This window comes from Rhinatrema bivittatum, chromosome 1, assembly GCF_901001135.1.
Source record: "Rhinatrema bivittatum chromosome 1, aRhiBiv1.1, whole genome shotgun sequence".
Lineage (NCBI taxonomy): Eukaryota > Metazoa > Chordata > Amphibia > Gymnophiona > Rhinatrematidae > Rhinatrema > Rhinatrema bivittatum.
The window spans coordinates 593,608,395-593,626,728 of record NC_042615.1 but is presented as its reverse complement, the minus strand read 5'-3'; the positions used below and the strand labels follow the sequence as shown (position 1 = coordinate 593,626,728).

The 18,334-nt window shown below is 45.2% G+C and overlaps 1 protein-coding gene across 6 annotated transcripts in view; it reads left to right on the top strand.

Moving 5' to 3' along the window:
• The window catches only part of CTXN3 (cortexin 3), a 49,591-nt gene extending 32,603 nt beyond the window's left edge, over positions 1–16,988 (top strand). For all 6 annotated transcript variants that reach the window (XM_029619182.1, XM_029619173.1, XM_029619190.1 and 3 more), the window contains one exon: positions 16,124–16,988. In XM_029619182.1, the coding sequence (XP_029475042.1) occupies positions 16,124–16,455 (332 nt within the window). In that variant the 3' untranslated portion in view covers positions 16,456–16,988. The remainder of the gene's footprint in view (positions 1–16,123) is intronic.
• Positions 16,989–18,334: the final 1,346 nt, after the last annotated feature.

The window sequence follows — 18,334 nt, the reverse complement described above, 5'->3', positions numbered from 1 at the left end:
AGTCCAGGCAAGGGTCAAAACCAGGTATCCTTCTGAGGTAGAGAAAGAGGGACGGATAGGGCTGAAGCAGGCTGGGCAATCGAGGCAGAAGCAGGAAGGCCAGACAAAGACAGGAACCGGCTGGGTAGATGAAGGCTGAAGCAAGCTGAGCAGATGAAGGCAGGAAAAGGCTGGGCAGATGATGGCGGGAAACAACACTCACTACAAACATAGATGGACCTGTTGCTGAGGCAGGATGCATCAGGAAAGCTATATAATATAGGGCAATGCCAGTGATGTCATCAGTGGAGGCTGCAGGGACTTTTCCTCGTAGTCCTTTTAAATAAGCCCAAGGTTGGGAGCGCGTGCACCTATAGGGAGGTCAGCCGCGTCGGGAAGAAAAACGACTGATCCGGCCACAAAGGTGAGAGCAGAAGTTCACGTGAGCAGCCTGTGGACTGCCAGACACAACAGTAATTCTGATAATTCAGATATTTTTCTAAATTTATTGTAATTCTGATATATTTTTGATGAGTAAATAAGTCTTTGACCAATAAGTGTTTGTTGACATATTGCTAGATTAGTGTAATTCATTTTTTTATGAAATTTCATATTAATTAAATGTAGTGTGTTATGTGTTTCACATAATTTTATTTTTGATTATACACAATATTGAACACATATGTATAGTCATTTGCTTTACTATTGATTTACTATTGATTTTTGTTTTTTGGATACTGCGTGCACAGTATATATATGTAACCCCATTCCTAGGTGTTGACTATACTAGGTGTTGACTATACTCCAGTGGGGTCATTAAAGACACTGGGGTAGATTTTCAAAGGGGTACGCGCGTATCCCCCGAAAACCTACCCCAAACCCCCCCTGCGAGCGCCAAACCTATTTTGATTAGGCTCGGTGGCGCGCGCAAGCCCTGGGACGCGCATAAGTCCCGGGGCTTGCATGGAGGGGCGTGTCGGGGCGTGTTGTGGGGCGTGCCGCGAGTGACGTGGCGTTTCAGGGGCAGTCCTGGGGGCGTAGCGCCGGCCTGGGGGCGTGGTCAAGGCCTCCGGACCAGCCCCCCGGGTCAGGTGATGGCGCGCCAGCAGCCCGCTGGCGCGCGCAGATTTACGCCTGCTTTCTGCAGGCGTAAATCTGCCAACAAAGGTGGGGGGGGGTTTTTTTTTAGATAGGGCCTGGTGGGTGGGTTAGGTAGGGGAAGGGAGGGGAAGGTGAGGGGAGGCGGAAGGAAAGTTCCCTCCAAGGCCGCTCCGATTTCGGAGCGGCCTTGGAGGGAATAGGCAGCGCACGCTGGGCTCGGCACGCGCAGATTGCACAAATGTGCACCCCCTTGCGCGCGCCGACCCCAGATTTTATAAGATACGTGCGGCTACGTGCGTATCTTATAAAATCCAGCGTACCTTTGTTCGCGCCTGGTGCACGAACAAAAGTACGCCCATGCGTACTCAGATCTGTTAGAAGAGAGCAGCTTTAATTACTTCCCAGGGGTACGGCCATTCCAGCACCATCAAAGGGAAGGGCTGCATCTGAATGATACCTCCCCTAATCATTGACCTATGCTCCACTATCCCTAGCCAATGGATTTGCTAAGGGCACTACTGGTAATGAACCCGAGGGGTCATCATTGCATATAGATAGACAGATAGATTTGGTCTTGAATCAAAAGCATGCAATCAATCATGTTTTTTCCCATGAAGAGGAAAAAGAACAGAGCCATTGTCATTGTGTAACCGATGCTTCTGTGTTCTGCATATACAAGAAGGTACAACTGCAGGCAAACTGCTGCCAAGGATAAATGTAAATGCTATTTTTTTTGTCCTCTAGACAATGGTAGAAATAGCAAAGCAGATGAATGCCCCTGGGGCATGAACTGACCACAGTGATGAATACTAGAAAGAGGAAGCCAAACATAAAACATATGAAGGCCGACGTACTAAAGTGCAATAACATGGGTCGTTAATGCACATTAATTATCTCGCATTAATGGCCCATGTTAATAACTTGCAAATCAGTTTGTAGGTAAATTACTTGCATTAATATAATATAAATGTGCTTAACTAAATAATTGAATGTGCATTAATGCTGAGATTATGAAAAATAAATGTTAACTACACCTCTCAGTGGTGCAGTTAACTTTCTCATGGTAATGAGTCTGTGTTAACATTCCAGTGTTTTAACATACATTATTTTATTATACATTTGTAGGGAATAAGCTGATATGCATGTTCATGAAGGTTATTATCTTGCATAGATTTTATGCTGATGTTCATGATAGCTAAATAAAAAATTAATGCTGTAAAAATGAAAAAAGAATCCACCAAAATATAAAATTTCACTACAGAGTCAAAGAACCATTAATTTATAAAGTTTTGTTTGACCATAGATGCCAGCAACACACATACCATGTGATTTATACTAACATAAAGCATCATGTTATTTTAATCATAGGTCATATGTGTGCAAAAATGCCTTGTACACTTTTCTTTATATTTTGTAATTATTGCACGTAAAAAAGTGCTTACTTCGATGATGTAAACAACTGGTTTGATCAAATGGTACGCATTCAGTCCAATGTTGAGATAATGACAAGTGGCCCCCCACCCCTGGCATCCTAACCCTCCCTTACCTTTAAAAAGGTCATTGGTGGACAGTGGAAAGCCTGGGGTACCCCTTATCATGTGATAGGGGCAAAAGGCAGTCTGTGCAATTTTGGAAAATGGCATCGACCAGGCCTAAAGCTAGGAGGCACCCCGGGCCCTCCACGGTTCACAAATGAATTTTTTAAAGGTAGGAGGCATCCAGGTGAAGGCATTCAAACACCAGGGTATTTTGGGGGAGTTGGAGAGAGTGGGGGCACTACCTGGGGGTTTTATTTAAGGAGGTGGGGGTCTGGTTTTGGATCAGGGGGGTTGGATGTAATGGAGATGGGTTTGGGCAAGGGGGTGGGGCATTGCCATGCAGTGCTTTCTATCTAATTTTAACTTTTTTTGAGGTGGGGCATCTTGAATGGCAGTCCTGGGGTGGTCTAGTAAGACTTCCAGTGGCTTTTTAAAAACTTATTTGGGGGGGGGGGGGGGGTGGAGTCATGTTGAGTCATATAGCCCTTTAAAGCAATGGCAGCCTCAAGCCCAAGCAGTGTCTTTTGTCTCATGGACTTTTTCTGTGAGTCATAAGAATGTGATAATACTGCTGCAATATCTTGTTGGAGAGGGGCAAAATATAATGGACCCGCTGCAATAAGAAATAATGGCTTTAGTGAATCTAGGCCTAAATTTGTACCTGAAGCAATGGAGGATGAAGTAACTTGCACAAGATCACAAAGTGCAGCAAGAAGAAGCAGGATTTGAGCCTTGGCTTCTTGGCTTTCATCCTGATTCTCTAACCATTATATTACTCCTCCGCTCCATATAACAGCATTTGAAAAGCATCAATTGGTTAGTGTAATTTTTACTGTCATTTGCTTACAGTAAATTCACGAGTGCTTGCCTTGAGTAATTTGGGCTCAGTGTGTTCGCCATTAAGTGATGTATTTGTGTTTACTAGACACATGTTCTTGTTATTGTGTTTAGGCAGGGTAATTTTGACCTTCATTGGCTGAGACTATTTATCCAGCAAAGAAAATTTTGCTCAGGAAAAAGCTTTTCAATGAAAAGGTAAGTAAGGTTGAAAATGATCACGTCCCTAACTGAATATGTAACACGTGCTTGCATATCCAATAAATGATTTTACGAGTCAGCAGCCCTTTTCAACAGGTTGTCCTAATTAGAGCTGCCAATCTAGACTCCGATTTTTCATGAAAAGTAATGAATGCCATTAGGAGATTTACTACATCAGAATGATACAATTCCTTAATAGACTTTGTCAGAAATATGAGATATGTGTGACAGGAGAAAACTGAAAGTAAGAAAAAATGCAAACAAACATTCATAGCTCTTAACACCTCAGAGAAAAACCTTTCCAAATTTGATCCGAAGCCATTTAGTACCCCAGCATTGTTACCTGTATTAAAAATTATAACAATTTTTACAAACTTCGGTGGTTGTTTAGCAATCACAATAAATTTTAGCTGCTAACTCAGAAAGCTCTAGTTTTGATCCTTCACCTCAGAATTAGGTCACAGCAAGGTGAAATTGATGGAAAACAAACTCACCCAATCCAGAGGAGGTTCACATTCCTTGCCATTGTTGACACAAACAGGCCAGGTTTTCAGGATAACCACAATGAATATGCAAGAGAGAGATTTGCAAACTTTCGGATAAATTTTAAATCTCCTGCGCGCGGGGAAAACGGGGGTTATGCGCATGGCCGGGCCTTGCGCCGCACCATGCGCATCTTCAAAGGGGCCCGGTCATGCGCTTAACTTCTGTTCCGCGCAGAAGTGCCAGGCCAAAGAAAAGGGGCAGTCCAGGAGGCGGGGAGGGGTGGGGCTAGAGGCAGCCGGAATGGAGGCCATTGCCGCTGTACCGGGGAAGGGAATCCAGGCTCGCGCATGTATAAAATCTACCCCAATGAAGGCAGTGGCTCTTGAGGTCCGGAGTTGGCCACCCCTATTATAGATGACTGATTTATCTTACTCTACTTAATGTAAATTTCAGCTTAACCACGCATGAATATTGAATAATATAATCATGTTGAATTTATTAAAAGGAATACTTTATTCTGCCCTGTATTTTTACATATGCTGCTATACATGCAGCCCATTGTACTTGTATGCATTTTAGATGTATGCACATTTTTACTGTAAATGCATAAATATTTCTCCAGCACCACATTTTTTTCCTGTATTACTCAGTGCATATTTTGTCATACAATATGACATGTTTCTCCTAGAGGAAGTCTGCACTAAAAAATTAAAATTCTGCAGAAAATATTACAAATTCTGCACACAATGAGGTTCATATTCAGCCACTTTGCAGCTCGGCTAGTTAGTGGCTATGTCACTGAATATATCCAACTACCTTAAATTTAGCAAGATATGTTAATGCCCATTCTTCTCCCACTACTTAGTATTTATTTGGCTAAGTGGCAGCCACTGACCATGGCCAAACATTGAAACCAGTCCTCTTAGCTGGATAACAAGAATTTATCTGGCTATGTGGCTGTTGCACTGGAGGTGGACCCTTGGCTTGGCGCAGAATTGGTACGGCCCATTGAGGGTTCCCAGAAGGCACCTGCCACCAGGAGGTGCAGCACACAAGGAGACAGAGGCTAGCTGGAGCTTCACCAATAACAGTCCGGGAGCTCCATGGGTTGAGCCCTTGGATACCCAGACCGCCTGGGCTTAGGTGGGCCTCTGAGGGTCTCCGGAGAGGTAGCGGAGAGGTGTGCCCACCAAGAGCAAAGGTGCGTAGCTAGTAGAAAACAGATAAGCTAGACCAGAACAGAGTGCACCGGAGACCACTGGAATGGAACAGGAACTGAAGGTCCTCCAGTCAGGATAGGCAGTGCCTAGTGGTCTAGTCTGTAGAAGGCCATGGGTAGTATCAGAACAGGCAGGTCTGGTGGTCACAGAAGAAGCAAGGAGAGTGTCCGAGTGGAGCACTAGGATCAAAGCCAGGGTATCCGTCCGAGGGTGGTCAGCCAAAGCAAAGGTCAGTTCCAGTTATCAGTCCAAGCGTGGTCAGTAGCAAGCAGAGGTCAGATCCAGGCAGCGGTCCAAGCATGGTCAGAGGCAAGCCAAGGTCAGTACTGTGCATCAGTCTGAGAAGGTACAACCTGGGTAGCGAAACATGGAACAGGAATCAGGAACAGACGCTGGAACACAGGAAGGACCATGTTAACACAGGAATGCAGGAGCACTGGAAGTCACAGGAACGCAGGAACACTGGAACAAGCACATGAACAAGGAACGCAGGAACACAGGATGGCAACTAGCTTCACACAAGTGTGACGACCCGTTTGCCAAGGCGAGGAACTGAGGGAAGGCCCTCGCTTTATATAAGACGCTTACGTGATGTCATTGGGAAGTGTCCAGCCCGAGGTTCCTGTCCTGGGCCCTTTAAAAGAGGGAGCGCCAGCCATGCGTGCGCATAGGGGCAGGGCCAAGGACGCCGAGGACACGGAGCCCCTGATGGAGCTCCGTAGAGAGGCCTGTGACTACGGAGGTGTTTGGGGCATGCACTGGGGACGCCAAAAGCTAGCCGCAGCAGCCAGGGAGGAGGGAGCAGAGCCCGCAGAGGGGAGCCCGAAGTGAGCAGGCCTGGTTGCGGCACCAGTTTGGCTGGGACGCGCAACAGTACCCCCCTTCTAGGCCTCCCCTTTCCTGGTTGAGGCTTCTCAGGATGTTAAAGATGGAAGGCTCGCAGGAGGTTCTTGTCAAGAATTAGGTGGGGGGGCTCCCATGAGTTCTCCTCTGGTCCGAAGCCCTCCCACGCCAGGAGGTATACCCAACGGCCTCTTCTGCGGCGAACATCCAGAACTTCCCGGACTTGGAGGATGGCCTCAGGTTCAGCTGAGAGCTAAGTGGGTGGTGGCGGTCTCTGAGACGGCCAGGACAAGACTAGGGGCTTGAGCAGGGATAAATGGAATGTATTGTGAATTCCAAGACTTATCGGCAACTTCAGCTGGTATGTTAGAGCCCCCATTCGGCGTAGAATGGGAAATGGTCCCACATACTTTGGGGCCAGTTGTTGAGAGGGCAGCCGGAGGTGGATGTGCTGCATGCTGAGCCAGACCTTCTGTCCCTGCAAAAATACTGGGGTGGCTCAACGGTGGGTGTCCATCATCCGATTGGCCGCTTGACAGAGGCGCTGTTTAACCTGGTCCCATAGCCAGCAAATGGTCTGAGCCGTGGACTGCATTGCAGGAGATGGCATGCTGAGTGGGACAGGAAGAGGCAGGCAGGGCTGCTGACTAAAAACCACCGCAAACGGAGAGGTCCCAGTGGCAGATGCGATGTGGGTGTTGTGTTACAACTCTGCCCATGGGAGAAGATCGACCCAGTAGTCTTGTTGGTCATTAACGTAAGACTGGAGGAAGATCTTCAGGGAGCAGTTGGTTCTCTCGGACTGACCGTTAGCCTGCGGATGGTAGGCGGAGATCAAGTTCAAAGTATTATTGAATTTTCTACAGAGGGATATTCAGTACTTTGCCGCGAACTGAGGGCCATGGTCTGAGACGATCTCTTGTGGCAATCCATGGAGACAAAAGATATGATTCAGGAAGAGTCGGGCGAGTTCAGGAGCCGACGGTAGGCCGGGTAAGGGCACAAAATGGACCATTTTGGAGAAACGGTCTATTATGACCCAGATTATGGTGTGCCTCTTGGAAGGGGGCACTTCCACAATGAAGTCTGTAGAAAGACTAGTCCAGGGTTCTGTGGGTGCCAGAAGGGGTTGAAGAAGCCCCCACAGACATCCAGTGGGTGGTTTATGTTGAGCGCAGACCGGACAAGAGTCTACATAGTTTCGGGAGTTCTTTATCATAGTGGCCCACCAGTAGGGTCTGCAGAGCATCTCAAGGTTTTGGGCCCAGCTGGGATGGCCAGCAAGACGGGAGTGGTGGGCCCAATGAAGTACTCGCTCTCTGAGGTGGTGAGGCACCACCGTCTTACCAGCAGGCATGGTGGTATTAACTGCGATGGAGATGCAGGCCTGATCTATGATATGAGCTGGAGTTTCGGGGGTATCTTCCGGCTCTACAGAGCGTGAGAGTGCATCGGCATGGAGATTTTTTTCAGCCGGGCAGTAGCATAGTTCAAAATTGAACTGTGCGAAGAAGAGGGCCCAGCGGGTCTGTCTTGCATTCAGTAGTTGAGCCTCTTTCAGATGTTCTAAATTCTTATGATCAGTATATATGGTGAACTTGAGCAGGGCCCCCTCGAGCCAGGGATGCCACTCCTGAGAGCCAACTTCACGGCCAGGAGTTCATGGTCCCCAATTGTGTAGTTGTGTTCAGCAGGTGAAACTTATGGGAGTAAAAAGAGCATGGAACAAGGGCTCCCTTAGTGGAGTATTGACTGAGGACCGCCCCAGCGCCAATGGCGGGCGTGTCAACCTCAACTATGAAGGGGCGGTTCGGGTCTGGATGGCAGAGACATGGGCTGGTACGGAAGGCCTCCTTAAGTGCCTGGAATGCGGACTGGGCTTTAGGACTCCACTCCCGGATATCACATCCCTTCTTAGTCATGGCGGTGAGTGGAGCGGCCATCATGGAGTAGTCTGTGATAAAGTGACAGTAATAGTTTGTGAATCACAAGAATCTTTGCAGGACTCGCAGACCTACCGGCTGAGGCCAGTCATGAATACCTTGAAGCTTGTCCAGGTCCATGGTGAATCCTTGGCTGGAAATGATGTATCCCAGGAATGGAAGACTAGACTGCTCAAAAAGGCATTTTTCAAGTTTGGCATAGAGATGGTGGTCCCTAAGTCGCTGAAGAATGGTCTGGACATGAGAGCAATGGGATTCCAGGTCTCTGGAAAAGATCAAGATGTCATACAAATAAACTACGATGAAGGAGTATAGAAGGTCTCGGAAGATATTATTCATCATCCTCTGGAAGATGGCAGGGGCATTGCATAGTCCCAAGGGCATCACTACATATTCGTAGTGTCCATCCCACATATTAAACGCGGTTTTCCATATATCCTCAGGTTGAATGAGGACCAAATTATAGGTCCCATGTAAGTCCAACTTGGTAAAGATGCGAACCCCCTGGAGCTGGTTGAACAGCTCACTAATGAGCGGCAGTGGGTATCGGTCCTTGCAGGTGATGGCATTCAGGCCTCAGTAATCAATACACGGCCTTAAGGTACCGTCCTTCTTCTTCACAAAAAAGAACCAGGCGCCCGCAGAGGATGTCGAGGGCCTAATGAAACCTTTGGCTAGGTTTTCCTTGATATAGATGGACATAGCCTGGGTCTCTGGAAGTGAGAGTGGGTAAGTTCTGCCCTTGGGAGGTGTGCTGCTGGGTAGTAGTTCGATTGGGCAGTTAAACTTCCGGAGAGGGGGCAAGATGTCAGCTTGCTGCTTGGAGAAGACGTCTTGGTAATCAGCATAAGGTGTAGGTAGCCCAGGAAGGGACATGGATGTTAGCACCAGTATGGATGGGGACACCCACCATAGACAATGGGTTTGGCATTGAGGGCCCCACTGGATTAGCTGGAGCAACTCCCAATCAAAATGTGGGGAGTGCAATTGTAGCCATGGTAGACCGAGGACAATGGGGTTTACTGACCGTTTTAGGATCAGGAGGGTTATCTCTTCTTCGTGGAGAGTCCCTATGGTCAGTCAGATGGCTAGGGTGCGATAGGTGATGTGATCAGGTAAAGGTTCTCCATGGATGAAGGCAATTCGCAAAGGCACCTCAAGGGGTTGAGTAAAAATTTGGAGTAATGTTACAAGTTCCTGAAGAATGAAATTCCCACCAGCTCCAGTATCCACGAGGGTGGTGGTGGAGAAGGAGTGTGCCTCCCAGAGGAGGGAGACAGGCAGCAGAAGTTGAGGCCGGTAACTGTAGTGCCCAAGCTCTGGACCCCCGCCGGGCTTAGGCTCTGGAGTTTCCCAGACACACCGGACAGGTCTGGATTAAGTGGACTGGACCCCCACAGTAGAGGCAGAGACTGGATTTCTGTCTTTGGAGGCATTCCTTGGGAGTAAGACCATGGTTTATTTGCATCAGTTCTTCCTTAGGCGAGGAGGCTGACGATGATGCACTTGATTTGGGGCTAATGGACCGAGGTGGTTCCAGTGCCGGTCATCGGCTGTCTTTTACTTCCCAGTGCCGTTCCTGGAGGCGGTGGTCAATCCGCCCAACTATAGTGATGAGGTCCTCCAATGACGAGGGAATCTCTCGGGTTGCCAATTCGTCTTTCAAAGCGGGTGATAGGCCCTCGAAATAGAGTGCCCACAGGCAGTCTTCCTGCCATCCCAATTCCGTAGCCAGGGTTTGGAACTCCATGGTGTATTCTGAGAGGGAATGGGACCCTTGGCGGAGGTGGAGGAGATGGTGGCCGGCGACCTCCTGTTGGCCTGGGTCATTGAAGGTGCATCAGAATGTGGAAATAAATTGAGGGAGCTGCTGGAGTACGGACTCAGAACACTCCCAAGCAGGGAGGCCCATGCCAGGGCTTTCCCCTTCCAAACGAGATAAGATAAAAGTGATCTTCATCACTTCATCTGGGAATAAAGAAGGCTGTAATGCAAACTGCATGTAACACTGGTTGATAAAACCCTGGCAGAGACGAGGATCCCCATTGAAATGGGGAGAAGCTGGGAGGGCCAGCAGTACCCATAAGGGCGATGAGGCAGACGAAGTACTGTTAGCTAGAGTCCCTGGGTTGGCCATGGTGGACTCTTCAAGTTGTGACCTTAGTCTCTCTACCGAGATGGCCAATGCCTCGAGGAATTGCTGCTGCTCCTGGACACGAGTAACCAGGCCCAGAATGGCCTACAAGGCGGGAAACTCCACTGAGTCCATGGCCTTGGCAACCTGTGGCTCTGGAGGTGGACCCTTGGCCCGGCGCAGGATTGGTACGGCCCTCTGAGGGTTACCAGAGGGCGCCTGCCGCCAGGAGGTGGAGCACACAAGGAGACAGAGGCTAGCTGGAGCTTCACCAATAACAGTCCGGGAGCTGCATGGGTTGAGCCCTTGATACCTGGTCCCCTTGGGCTTAGGTGGGCCTCTGAGGGTCTCCCGGAGAGGTGGCAGAGAGGTGTGCCCACCAAGAGCAAAGGTGCATGGCTAGACTGGAACAGAGTGTGCCAGAGACCACTAGAACGGAACAGGAACTGAAGGTCCTCCGGTCAGGAGAGGCAGCGCCTAGTGGTCTAGTTTGTAGAAGACAACCAAACCAAACTAATGTACTGGTATATGCTATAAAGCACCTTAATACCAAACAAACTTTTGTTAGACCCTTTATTCACGAGTAGGCATCAATCAGTCCATCTCGTTTTTTATAAGGGGTCTCATTGCTTTAATTTTCAATCTCATCAATTTTTTACTTTTTAGAATTATTCTTAAAAACAGTCCTGACAAAAATTCATGGGGAAAACTCCCAACTAATAAATCCAAAACCGGTAATGTAGATACTTATCTACTATGAATAGGTCCCAAACGTCCCGACATGGCCATGTTTCGGACCGTAGTCCTGCTTCAGGGGAAACGCTGGAAGATGAAATCCAATTCAACGAAAAGAATAGTCCAAGACTGCGGTTATAATTTGTGCATTTCCTTTTTCTAAACGCAAGCCAAATTTCAACTCGCGTTTAGAAAAAGGAAATGCACGAATTATAACCGCAGTCTTGGACTATTCTTTCCGTTGAATTGGATTTCATCTTCCAGTGTTTCCCCTGAAGCAGGACTACGGTCCAAAACATGGCCATGTCAGGATGTTTGGGACCTATTCATAGTAGATATGTATCTACATTACCGGTTTTGGATTTATTAATTGGGAGTTTTCCCCATGAATTTTTGTCAGGACTGTTTTTAAGAATAATTCTAAAAACTAAAAAATTGATGAGATTGAAAATTAAAGCAATGAGACCCCTTATAAAAAACGAGATGGACTGATTGATGCCTACTCGTGAATAAAGGGTCTAACAAAAGTTTGTTTGGTATTAAGGTGCTTTATAGCATATACCAGTATATTAGTTTGGTTTGGTTGTTGTTTACATAGTGGTGTACTGGAATACACGGGTGGTGTGAGTGGGGTTTTTTGTGCTAGTTTGTAGAAGGCCATGGGTAGCGTCAGAACAGTCAGGCCTGGTGGTCACAGGAGAAGCAAGGAGAGTGTCCGAGTGGAGCGCTAGGGTCAAAGCCAGGGTATCCATCCGAGGGTGGTCAGCCAAAGCAAAGGTCAGTTCCAGATATCAGTCCGAGCATGGTCAGTAGCAAGCAGAGGTCAGTACCGTGTATTAGTCCGAGAAGGTACAACCTGGGTAGCGGAACATGGAACAGGAATCAGGATCAGACACTGGAACACAGGAAGGACCACGGAAACACAGGAATGCAGGAGCACTGGAAGACACAGGAACATAGGAATGCAGGAACTGAGGGAAGGCCCTCGCCTTATATAGGACACAAGTGATGTCATCGGGAGGCGTTCGGCTTGAGGTTCCCATCCTGGGCCCTTTAAAAGAGGGAGCACCAGCCGCGCGCATGCCTAGGGGCAGGGCCGAGGACGCGGAGCCCCTGCGGGAGCTCCATAGAGAGGCCTGTGACGATGGAGGTGTTCAGGGCAGGCGCTGGGGACACCCAGAGCTGGCCGCAGCAGCCAGGGAGGATGGAGCGGAGCCCGCGGAGGGGTGCCCGAAGTGAGCAGGCCCAGTCGCGGCACCAGTGCGGGCGGGATGCGCAACAGTGGCGCTGAATATGGACCTCAGAATTTATAAATTCTGCAGAATTCTGCAGACTATCTATTCAGATAATCCGATATAATCACTGTCTGAGTATTAGTTAATTGATAGTGCAACACAGAAAAAAGTTATTACTCAAAGATGCAGGATTAAAAAATTTTTGTGCAGATTTTTCCCATCGTGTGGCCTGACTCCTCCAGATTGCCCTCCTCTCCCTCAGGCTCAATGACTCCTCTCCTGCTGTTTCCTCCATATGGCTTCAATCCCTGACCCATGCTTGATTTCTTCTCCCCCTTGGGTCAATTCCCCCAGTTCACTTCCTATCTCCCCCTTCCCCAGGGCTGACCCCTCTTCTATCCCTTTGCTCCCAAACATATTTCTCTCTCTACCCCACGAGGCTCAATCCCTCTTCCTCTTCCTTTAATCTGTCTCTCTCCCTCCACCCCCTCCCTCCCAGGAAACCCCGCACAACCAACATGTATGGCGCGGCAGAGACTACCATAAGCTTGCTGGGCAAACTGGATGGATCGTTGGTCCTTTTCTGCTGTCATTTCTATGTTTCTGTGTCCCCCCACAGCTCTCTCCCCTCACCCCAATAAGACCCTCTAACAATCTGTCCCATACCCCATAGCAAAATCCCCCATTTCTCTCTGTCTGCCCCCAACTAGGCTTGACTACTGGGGTGGAGGTGGGGGGAGGGGGCAGAGAGAGCGAGCTCTCCCTCTTCTAGTTCTCTCTCCTCATCTCAGTAAAGCTCCCTCTAGCTTTCTCTCTTCTTGACAGCCCCTCTTAACAAGATCCCCGCAGCTCGCTGTCTACCTTGCTCAGTCAGGCTCCACTGGACCCCCACTGCTCTCTCCTTTGTTTGGGTCATGCAGGCCAAGGCAGATGCTGCAAGCTCATCTCTTCCGGCCTGCATGGGCCAACAATGAATTTCCCGACTCTCTTCTAGTTTGCGTAGGTCAGCTTACCACGGCTTCTTTTTCATTTCCAGTTTGGCACCAACGCTAGTCTTTCCTCCATTCTGGCCCATGCAGGTCTCCGCTGTCATGGCTGCTGCTGCTGCTTTCAGGTCCCCATGCCTAATTCTGTGGGGCAAATGCAGAATTCTAGACAGAAGTCTCCCAAGAATATTATACACTAGTATATAGAAATGTTGCTGATCAGTGGTTTGGAAGAATATCTTATTCAATACCATATACAAAGAAGAATAAATTCAAGAATTTTAACATGGCTTCGTTTTTCAGACTGTAACTGATGAACACCAATAAAACAAGTCTGCTGAAAAACATGAACTCGGCATGTATGGGATAAATATCCCAGTACTTTTTCAACTGCCCCCTTGCTGGAATTGTGGTTGGAGAACTGAGGGTTGTGCTGAATGGCAGATATCAAAGATATTGTGTGGATATTTTTTAAGCATTTTGGGGACAGAACAATGGATAAATGCTTTTTTAGAGTAAATTAAATGACAGAAAATGTTGCATGTTACATTATAAGCCGAGTATTTGAATTAACTGGACAAGGTATCCAGTACTTGTGTCTGCACTGTGAAAACGCTGATTAACACCAAATTTTAGTACTCTCAAAGAACCCCTAATTGGAAAATAAACATCTACATTTACAATTTATAAACACCTAAAACTAGAACCCCTAATTATATCTCTTTTGTTGCTCAGAAGTCCAAATTTACCTTCAGGTCTAGTCTGCCCTTGGAAAGTTATAACTAAAACTTGAACATATGACTGTTATATGGTATAAAACAGATTAGGTAGATGTTGTGGATATAAGCACATTTTTCAAGAATAATGGGATGTGCATACAAAAGAAAGTCCCAAACCTCCTTAGTACCAGGTTTACCCTGTACCTGGGGGATGTATTCTAGGGGCAGAAGTTATGCCCACTCACTCCTGCCCTATCAGCACCATTTTCCAAAATGGTGCTGGCTGACTGGCTTACTCCAGGCACTTCTTTGAAGCAGAGGGATTTTTTTTCCCCAAAAAATAGATTCACAAAGTCTTTTTTGCATACTTTTTTTTTGCATGATTTTGCATCTCAGTGGCTCCTTACTGGGCCATTTCAATACATAATTTTGCACAAAATGCCCACACATTCATGTTTTTTTGTACATGTGGATGTTTTGCAAACTTTTTCATGCAAAAACCCATTTTGTAAAAAAAATTTCAGAATTTAGTACATCAGCCTCTTAGCTTGTCAAATCAAGGTTTAAGATTCTTGTCTGTGGATCATCAGGTCTACAGATAAACACAAGGTGTATGTTCAGCTATCACATCTGTTCTAAAATATGTGTTTACAATACTTTTTTTCAGCATTGGAACTATTTCACAGGCATCATTCTAGCGAAAGAGAAGTCAAATTACTCATTCTACCTTTTCACCATGAATACTTATCCCTCTATGGTCTTTTCATTAATTCAAGATGCCTGCATTTTAGACAGAAGTATTTTATGTTTGGTTTGTGACACATAGCCATTGCTTCTTATTTAATTAACTATTAGACATTGGATTGATCAATGTGTTCATCATGTTATTTTCCTCTCAAGGCCTCCCAGTGAGGTTCCTAAATGGTGTTTTAATCTAAGTTTTATATAGCATCCTACCTGGGGTGCTTTACAATAAAATTATATATATTCAAACAATATATTAATTCATGGGAATATGAACAAAATTAACCTAAAGTGTATATAAAAGACAAAGGCAAAACAAGATAACTAATCATTTCTATAATGCTGCCAACCATACACCATGTTATGCAGGTATACATAAGAGAGAGTACCTGCTCCATGGAGCTTACAACTTAATCAAGACACACAGACAAGACAAATAAGAGATTTTGGGTTAAAAGCAACAAGATCATGATGGGGGTGAACCAGAACCAGGGTTTAAGATTTAAAAGGAGCCTCAGAAGGTAGGTTTTATGTGGGCTTTAATTGAGGAAAGGGATTATTTTATCTAAATGAATAAAGCTGCATAAAATCAGGCTTCCGTCCTTCTAAAAGTCTATATAAGAAAAACAGGAGGTGGGGTGGATGGATATTTTTTACATTGTCACAATGCATACATGTATGCATATGAAGCAAATGTTGTATGTGCATTTATACCTCTAATGGCATTATCTCCAGATATATAGGTACAGAGAAGGGCACCCAAAATGATAAAGGGGATGGAACAGCTCCCCTATGAGGAAAGGCTGAAGAGGTTAGGGCTGTTCAGCTTGGAGAAGAGATGGCTGAGTGGGGATATGATAGAGGTCTTTAAGATCATGAGAGGTCTTGAACGGGTAGATGTGAATCAGTTATTTACACTTTCAAATAATAGAAGGACTAGGGGCATTCCATGAAGTTAGCAAGTAGCACATTTAAGACTAATCGGAGAAAATTCTTTTTCACTCAATGCACAATAAAGCTCTGGAATTTGTTGCCAGAGGATGTGGTTAGTGCAGTTAGTGTAGCTGGGTTCAAAAAAGATTTGGATAAGTTCTTGGAGGAGAAGTCCATTAACGGCTATTAATCAAATTTACTTAGGGAATAGCCACTGCTATTAATTGCATCAGTGGCATGGGATCTTCTTAGTGTTTGGGTAATTGCCAGGTTCTTGTGGCCTGGTTTGGCCACTGTTGGAAACAGGATGCTGGGCTTGATGGACCCTTGGTCTGACCCAGCATGGCAATTTCTTATGTTCTTATGAAAATATAATCAATGGCATCCACTAAATATCTACCCAATATACGGTATATTAACCTTTATGAAAGATGCTTGTTCAAAATCGAAAAAATGTTTCTTCCTTCTTTCTCCTTCTCACTTCTGTAGATATCAAAGTTCAGCCAAATGATGACCTCTGCAAACTGATGATGAGGAAAAGAAAATTTTGGCATTATTCCTTTCAATTTTCCTGGATGATGGATGGTGAGATGTTTACCTCCACCTTTTTGGCACCGGCGGACAATTCTAATGACTACAGCATGACCCTGGAACATAAAACAACATTTATTTTTGTGATCCTCTTGTTTGTTGTTCTGGGAATTCTCATCATCAGGTGCTTTAGAATTCTTCTGGACCCATACAGGAGTATGCCAACCTCCACATGGGCTGATGGACTCGAAGGGCTGGAAAAGGGACAATTTGATTATGCATTGGCTTAGAGTCCTAAGGCTACAAGAAGGAGATTTCGCAGTGAGGGCTTGTTTGTAATTGTTTTCAGCCTTGTTCAGTTCCTTCAGTTGCTCAGAAGGAAATCAGAACTAAAAAGACACAAGAGAGAGAGTTTACGCTTAAAATTATAAATGGTGTCTAAAAATCATTTCATCTATATGTAAACACTAAAAGGTCCATATTCAATGGCCGACTTTTGAATATTTGGCCACTTATCGAGCTAAATTTTAGCCAGATAAAGTAGGGGGGTTCCAGAGGCATTTTGGGGAGGAGTTAAGTTAGCAAGATAGTTACCCAGATAATTTATCCGGTTAAGTCTGGTCATGCTATAGAGCTGCCCCAAAGTTAGATGGAGAAAGTTACCTGGCTAACTTTAAGATAGCCAGTTATCTTCAATAGTGTTTGGATAATTCTATCCAGCTGACCTTATGATTCAGACTGTGACTGAATTTGGACCTCTTAATATTTAAATCTCTGCATTTGACAGCTGACGATTTTAAAGAATAAATCATTATAAACATGCTGTATTTTCACTGTTGACTTTGTCCATACAAAGGAACATGTAAAATGATGCTTTTATTTATAATTGCCAAAGAAAAAGTATGCATTTTATAAGCATTATTGTTTTTATATGTGATTAATCAGTGATATATAAATTTTAAAAAAATGAGGACTGATGCTTATGCCATACATTTACACACAAAATGAGTATTAGAGCGCAAAATTCTCCCTTTTTCCTTTTCTGCATAAATTTAAAGGCAATTCTTTCAAGATTTCAAGTAATGTCTCAATTTGTAGGTTGCCCAGTTTTCTTTATGTATGTAAAGTCTGCTGACCTTTAATAATTAGCAGCAAATTAATAGCATGCAACTAATGGTAAATAGCTATATTTGTCTACTATTATAGCCATTGTGAAGTCAATTTAAAAGGAAATTGCACACAGTTTATTGCTCATAGGTCTAAATCCAGACTAGGATCTGCTCTACACTTGACAGACTGAACATAATTGTAAAACAAGTGACTCAGAAAATACTATTACACATGGCTGCAGTTAACCTTCACTAGGAAGTACTTTGCTTCCAAAAATAGCTAAAAACTTTGAAACTTAGGGGTGGAATTAGTTAACTTCTAATAGTCTTTTAAAAAACTTTATTTTGCTATTTTGACTTCCAAAAACCTGGCCATATATTAAAATTTAGATATAATGCAGTTTTACCTTGCAAATCTTAAAGCTATAATGAAACAGTTCCACTACAGTAGACCCTGCTTCACCTCTGACTTCACCCTTGTTTTCCTACCACTAATGATCCTCTGAGCTTGATCCATGCCTTCTTGAATATAGTCCTACTTTTGTTTCCACCATCTCCAGTGAAATGGCTGATCCATATGTCTACCATCTTGTCTGTGAAAAACCAAATATTTTTGGTTCAGTTCATTTGGTATGTTTTTGGAGGACTGATTCATTTTGGTTTGGTTTGTTAAGGAGGAGGGGGTGCCATTTGTTTCGGCCCAGTACATTGGTTTAATTGGTTATCAGAAAATAACTTGCCTATTGCTAATAATGTATGTAAACTCCCACCATCTGTGGGAGGGGCATATAAATGACTCCCCCACTCACCTGTGTGATTTAGAATGAGAATGTGTAGCATGCCCACACAACTAAAGGTTTTCTCAAGGGATGGGAGATGCTGAAGCAGAAAATAAAAACAATATAAAATAAAATAATATGGAGTAGAGAGAATGAAACGTGATTTAAGAAAGCTTGAACAGTGGTCAAAGATATGGCAGCTGAGATTCAGAGCGAAGAATTGCAGAGTCATGCATCTGAGGTGCAGTAATCCAAAAGAACTGTATGTGATGGGGGGTGAA